The sequence below is a fragment of the Bubalus kerabau genome, chromosome 1 (genome assembly GCF_029407905.1).
Source record: "Bubalus kerabau isolate K-KA32 ecotype Philippines breed swamp buffalo chromosome 1, PCC_UOA_SB_1v2, whole genome shotgun sequence".
NCBI lineage: Eukaryota > Metazoa > Chordata > Mammalia > Artiodactyla > Bovidae > Bubalus > Bubalus kerabau.
In genome coordinates, this window is record NC_073624.1 from 208,034,361 (window position 1) to 208,040,893 (window position 6,533).

Below are 6,533 nucleotides of genomic sequence, written 5' to 3' on the forward strand. Positions count from 1 at the left end.
CTGGAGTCCAGTTTCCTCTTTTGGGAAATGGAATGGCCAAGGCTGACAGTGATGGTTTAGGGCGCACGGGGACCAGGGTCTACGGCCTCAGAAGGCGAAGGGTCAGGCTTGCGCCTCTCCAGGGCTGGGCTCAAACCACCGGCCGCTCGGGACAGGACCGTCAAGCCACTAGACCCGGCGACCCTCCGCAAGGCCCCGGCTCGCGCGGATTCTAAAATGAGGACAAAGCCCGCCCGGATCTACCGTGCGCGCGCCGCTGCTGCCAATGGGAAGCCGGCACGGGACTGAGTGACAGAGAGGCGAAGCCAATGAGCATGCACCTTGTTGCGAGGTGGCCTTGGCTCCGGCATTATAAAGAGCGCCACGAGTCGGCATTGTCAGGCGGCGGCACCGCGCGGCCGGGGCGAGCTTTGGAGTCGGTGGGTTCGTGCGGCTGCGGAGGCGGAATAGGCGAGCGTGAGGTCGCAGCGGCTCCGTCGGTAGACGGGGGAGAGGCCCGGCAGCGCGAGCGTTAGCGCGGCCGAGCCCGCGGTGCCTTCTCGGCGGGTGGGGACGAGCGGGCCCCGCGGCGTCATCGGCGGCGAGGTGAGCAGCCGGGCCCGCGGGCGGGAGCCTGGGCGGGAGTGGCGCCGGCCTGACGCGCCGTGGCTGCTCGTTGCAGGAGCCGCGCGCCTCGGCCTAGCATGTCGGAAGCAGGTGAAGAGCAGCCCATGGAGACGACGGGAGCCACTGAGAACGGACATGAGGCTGCCCCCGAAGGCGAGTCGCCGGCCGGGACGGGTACCGGCGTTGCGGCGGGCGCTGGAGGCGGGAGCGCGGCGCCCCAGGCCGGCAACCAGAACGGCGCCGAGGGCGACCAGATCAACGCCAGCAAGAATGAGGAGGACGCGGGGTAAGTACTGCTGCGGGCCGACGGGGGCGCCGCCTTTGTTCCGGGGCCGCCTTTTGTTGGCGCCACGCGGCGGGGGGAGGGGCGGGCGGCCGGGGCCTGCTCGCGGCCCGCAGACCGGCAACTCCGCGCCGCCCGCTTACGGCGCGCGCTGGAGTTTGCAAGTTTGTTGGGTCGACTTTAGCGCCGCCCCGGGGCCGCTGGCGCGGGGACCTGCGGCAGGCGGTCCGAAAGGGGAGTGAGCTCGGAGCTGGGGCCTGGCGGGTCGCGCTGCCTAGGCTGCGTGGGCGGAGTTGGCGCGCACCCGGGCCTCCCTCCTCCGGCTCCTCCTGAGGGCGGAGTCCTGGTCTGAACTCTGACTCGGTCCCGGAAGCCTCGAGTTCCTTGAAGTGATCGGAGGTGGCAGGGGCCGTAGTGTTTTGATACATAGTTGTTAGACAAATTAGATTTCTTCCGGTTGTGAGACCTCAGGTCCTAGCTCTCCGGCCAGGTTGTGCTTTCTTTGCTCAACCAGCTTAGGGTACGGAGTCACCTGAGGCTTTATTAGGGTCAAGGTTGAGTTTGGAAGGGTAGGGGAGACTCGTTAACATATTCCAGAGGTAGACCCCTGATCCGAATGGTGGCTTTATTTATAATCCTTTCAGTGAGAGCTTTGTCAGGGTCTATACTTCCAAAATCACAGGTTGGTTATAAGGCTTGTTTCCATGTGTCTCACTCCACTATTTCAGAAAAATGTTCGTTGGTGGCCTGAGCTGGGATACCAGCAAAAAGGATCTAAAAGATTATTTTACCAAATTTGGAGAGGTCGTTGACTGTACAATAAAAATGGATCCCAACACTGGCCGGTCAAGAGGGTTTGGATTTATCCTCTTCAAAGATGCAGCCAGTGTGGAGAAGGTAAGCTGGGTAGTTCACAATTAGGAGTCTCACTCAGTGTATTCCAAGATACCATTCTTAGACCATGATTGGCTTATGTGTTTTGCACAGTTGAATGCTTTGGGAAGAGCGGAGAGGTTGAGAATTTATCCTATCCTTTTCCAAGGGATTAAAAGTAGAGATTACATGGAGGAGTGAGTATGGGCTGGGGTGATCCAGGAAGGTTTATAGTGGACCATTTATTTATTATCTTGTGCCTATTCTGGACCTTGCTAAAGCAAACATTTCATTGAGAAGATTAGAAGAGAGCCCACAGTTGCTAGGAGATAGGCATTACTTGAACCTCATTTTGCAAAAAAACAGAAGGTTAAATAGAAGAGATCACATAGCCAGTAAAGGGTGGATTGTGAGGATTCTAGCCCTAGCAGCCTAATTTTAGCCTGTGCTTTAAGTTTATGGGACTGGCTGGGCAAGAAGAGGGGTGCAGGGCATGGTCAAAAGTCTTGGGGGTGGGTTGAGGATAGATTTATAAGTGTTTAGGTAAACCAGGTGAAGTTTGGAGATGGGGTTGGGAAGTCAGGTTGGGGGTAGAGTTTGGAGGGGATGAAGCAATTTTGTGTGCCTGTGTTGGGAGTCTTATGGCTGAGAGAAAGAAGGTCCTGGTCTCAGGTCATGCTGCTGAGTTAGAACCCAACTCTCTTCTGTTGGAACAGGTTCTAGACCAGAAGGAGCACAGGCTGGATGGCCGTGTCATTGACCCCAAAAAAGCCATGGCCATGAAGAAAGACCCAGTAAAGAAAATTTTTGTAGGGGGTCTGAATCCTGAAGCCACTGAGGAGAAGATAAGGGAGTACTTCGGCGAGTTCGGGGAGGTGAGTGTGTGGCCTCCACAGTGGTCTGCCAGCTGCAGTGATGTTGCCTTCTTACTGGTCCTTGACAACTTGGCTGACTGGAACTTTTTTCCACTGTGGTGTTTGTGGGCCTTTTCCTATGAGTTCCCTATAGGCTCTGAGGTAGAGTCTTGAGCTTTGCCTATATTTGCAGATTGAAGCCATTGAGCTTCCAATGGATCCAAAGTCGAACAAAAGACGAGGCTTTGTTTTCATCACCTTTAAAGAAGAAGAACCTGTGAAGAAAGTGCTGGAGAAAAAGTTCCACACCATCAGTGGAAGTAAGGTAAGGTGTCCTCAGCTGTGTGTGCACTTAGCCTTTTGCTGAACCACATCCAAGAGTTCTCCAGGGTGGACCTTACTGTTTTTGTGCAGTGTCTGCTGCCCTGATAGGGACAAGTGGTCCTGTCCTTCAGCACTCCTAGGCTGGCAGGACAGGACGTGAGGGAGGCAGGAGAATACTGGAGGATGGGGCCCCTCTGGGACGGGTAGTGTGCGGAGTCGTCTCTTCAGTTCCTGAAGAGAATTGAAGCTAGAGGGCAAGGTGTACCGGATCTAGAATGCAGTGTGTATACTCAGGAGATTTTAAAATTGCCGCTTAGTGATTTCTGTGGTGAAGTCTCTCCTGCTTATGGACATTGTTGCAGAGCTTTTCTCTTATCTGTTTCCAGCCACAGCCACATCTCTTCATTTCCATCCCCTTTGGTCGCTGGCTAAATTAACCCCTAGTCCAAAGATCCTTTCCAAAGAGCTCCCAGGGTCCTGGCCACCTTAAATCCAAGGCCAGTTTTGACTTCAAAGGAGCAGAGTCCTTTGCAGTGAGGGGCACCTCTTTCTCCTGAACTCTGGACGAGAGAAAGGGTAGGTAGTTCATGCTCTAAGTGGTGGCTGAGGCAGTTGGGAGTTGAGGGTGTGACCCACTGGCAGGGTGTGGTAGGCTTTGCCTGAGCAGGAGTGGCAGCCAGATAAGGTGGGACAGGTAGGGTGGGGCTCCTGAAAGTCTCAGTCCTGGCTGGGAATTTGGAAAGTTTGGGATTGGGCCCTTTACTTTTATGTGAGAGAGAGAGGATCATAGGGGGCTGTTGGGTGAGAGCCCTTGTTACCCTAGAGGACACTGACATGTGCCGTATGTGAAACGGGCATGAAGTGCCCGTTTTGTGGTGCTGTTAGTCAAACTGCTGATGGTTGGTTGTGAAATAAATGTAATTTACGTGGTTATATTCAGCAGTTTTAACCTAGTAGGATAGAAAACATGAGATTGCATCACTTGGTGGGGGTAATCTGCCAATTTTTGACTATGCTTGGATGAGGATGTCTTATAGAATGGTTTATAGACGTCTTATAGAATTGGTCTTAATGGGAGACCAATGTTATTGAAGTTTATTTTAAAAATACACTTAAAAGCAGGAGGACAGGAAAGTCGATGGCGTTTCCACCCACAGTAGGCAGAGTTTTGAGCAAAAAGGAAACCGACTCTTATGCCCTAGCAGGGGAGATACACCTGGCCCATCCCAATAGTAGATCAGTGTTGGAGGAGGAAGGAGCAGCGGGATGGCCTTAAGGAATGCTGTCCTGAGCCCCAATGGCTTTTTTCCTCTGTAAGATAGAGGTCAGGGTTGCCACCTCAATAGTGTATTTGAGTGGAATGTTTTATTTCTTCTTGGGGTGGGGGGTAGGGGTGGGAAGGAACCTACTTTCTCTAAAATCCCTTAACTGGGAAAGCCTTCTCTGACTTCCTTGCCCAAGGTGGTGTCTTGCTACACTGGACTGGCACTGGCCCGGCTGTCCCTCTCCTCCCACTTGTTAAGGTATAGAGTGGCCAAGGGTGACGATCAGCAGACCTACGGGTGTGTCTCTTTGTTTTTCAAGCAGTCTGGGAAAATGTTTGAGCAAAAAAGGCCAGTGTGACTCTTGGTCTGAGTTTTAGTTGAAGTTCTGAGCTAGTCCCAGTATGGTTTCCTACTCCAGCATGTCTTGAGCAGATAAGATCTACCACCTTAATGCTTGTCATTGAGGGCTTTTGTGTACACTCCCTGTTTAAGGCTTGTCCCACTGGCATGACCCACTGTTCTCTTGACTTTCAGTGTGAAATCAAGGTGGCTCAGCCCAAAGAGGTTTATCAACAGCAGCAGTATGGCTCTGGGGGCCGTGGGAATCGCAATCGAGGGAACCGAGGCAGTGGGGGCGGCGGTGGAAGTGGAGGTGAGTAGAACCCAGTTGAAGACGGGTCCTATTTCCCTGCCTGCATGGAGCTTCTGTGTTTGTCTTGGGGGTTCTCTGGTGCTCGTTGCAGCAGGGTGGGCGTGGTCAGGAATGGCTCCTGAGTCGATGCTTTGCTGCTGCTTGGATTGGAAGAGCCCATCTTTCTCAGGTGGCCTGGGGCCCCAGGGCAGAGGGGGCCTCTGCATCACACTCCAAGTTTTGAGGGGGCAAGGTGGGAGTGTGCTTGGCTCTGTGGCTGTCCTGAGACTTGGTACACCCGTGGGTGGGTGGGCTGAAGGATAGGGCAATGCTGTGCCAGGCGCTTATTCTCCATCCATCCCAGGCCCCTCTGACTCCAAAGCCTGAATTCCATCCTTTTTAAGGCCAAGCTGCCAGGAAGGGTGGGGGTGATCAGTGGATGATTTGAATGAAAGTGAGCTGCCTTGGTTGCCCCAGTGAAGTCAGTTTTCTGGCCTGGCCTTCTTAGCTCTAGCTTGGGTCTCTCAGGCCCTCTACACCAGGACAGCAGCCCCTTGGCTTTTCTGAGTTGCCATAGTAACCTTGCCACCCAAAGGGCAGGATTTCCTCCATCCTAGCTCCTGCGTGTGCTAAATGGTCCATGGGCCCCTGTGCCCTGCTCCCCCCACAGGTCAGAGTCAGAGTTGGAATCAGGGCTACGGCAGCTACTGGAACCAGGGCTACGGCTACCAGCAGGGCTACGGGCCCGGCTATGGCGGCTACGACTACTCGCCCTATGGCTATTACGGCTACGGCCCCGGCTACGACTACAGTAAGTAGGAGAGAGGGAGGCCCCCATCCACTCACCCACCCCGGGAGGCAGGAAAGACAGGGCAGGGGCCATTGGCAGCAGGGGCTTTGGAGTCGGACAGGCTGGGCTTTTGTCTGAGAGTGGATTTTGAGCTTTTGGGTTTCAGGAAGGTGGGGTGATATCCTACCAACAGAGTTGTTGGTTCTGGTGAGGATGCATATCAAGCGCCTGGCACAGGGGTAAATGTTCAGCAAGTTGTAGCTACTTTCATTGTTGTTCTTGTCCCTAGGTCAGGGTAGTACAAATTACGGGAAGAGCCAGCGACGCGGTGGCCATCAGAATAACTACAAGCCATACTGAGGCTTCAGCAGGATGACTGACCACACACGCTTTGTTTGGATATCGAGTGAACACAATTATGTACCAAATTTAACTTGGCAAACTTTCTATGGCCTGTCCCATGTGCATCTTATTTAAAATTTCCCCCCTGGAAATCACTCTCCTGTTTAATATTTCCAGAGCTCTAGTTGTTTAGGCAGCGTGTGGTTTTTCAAGAGGCCAGAGCGGCATTATGGGCTGATTTTTATTACTGGGTTACCCAGAACCAGATTGGAGGGTCTGCTTCCTGCTGCCGCTCTGCAGCCTGGACCTGTGGACCCTGGTTGTAAAGAGTAAATTGTATCTTAGAAAACCAGTGTCACCTTTTTTTCACCTTTTAGTTTTATATTATTTGTGTCATACATTTCCTATAACGGAAGTGTTAATTTTACTGTACTTTTTGGTACCTTTCGGGAATCTAATGTATTGTAAGGTATTTTACACGTGTCCTGATTTTGCCACGACCTGGATATTGAAGCTATCCAAGCTTTTGAAATAAAAATTTAAAAACCCCCAAGCCTGGGTGAGT

The 6,533-nt window shown here is 53.0% G+C and overlaps 1 protein-coding gene across 3 annotated transcripts; it reads left to right on the forward strand.

Moving 5' to 3' along the window:
- The first annotated feature begins 357 nt into the window (after positions 1-357).
- On the forward strand, positions 358-6,521 carry HNRNPAB (heterogeneous nuclear ribonucleoprotein A/B). 3 transcript variants are annotated; one of them, XM_055551708.1, is made up of 8 exons: positions 359-585; positions 662-892; positions 1,618-1,786; positions 2,479-2,637; positions 2,810-2,941; positions 4,740-4,857; positions 5,507-5,647; positions 5,916-6,521. In XM_055551708.1, exons 2-8 carry the CDS (start codon positions 684-686, stop codon positions 5,984-5,986), a joined length of 999 nt encoding a protein of 332 aa, XP_055407683.1. In that variant the 5' UTR covers positions 359-585; positions 662-683; the 3' UTR covers positions 5,987-6,521. The 3 variants fall into 3 exon arrangements, with proteins under 3 accessions (XP_055407699.1, XP_055407683.1, XP_055407692.1); XM_055551717.1 differs by having other exon boundaries at positions 397-419; XM_055551724.1 differs by lacking the exon at positions 5,507-5,647 and having other exon boundaries at positions 358-585.
- Positions 6,522-6,533: the final 12 nt, after the last annotated feature.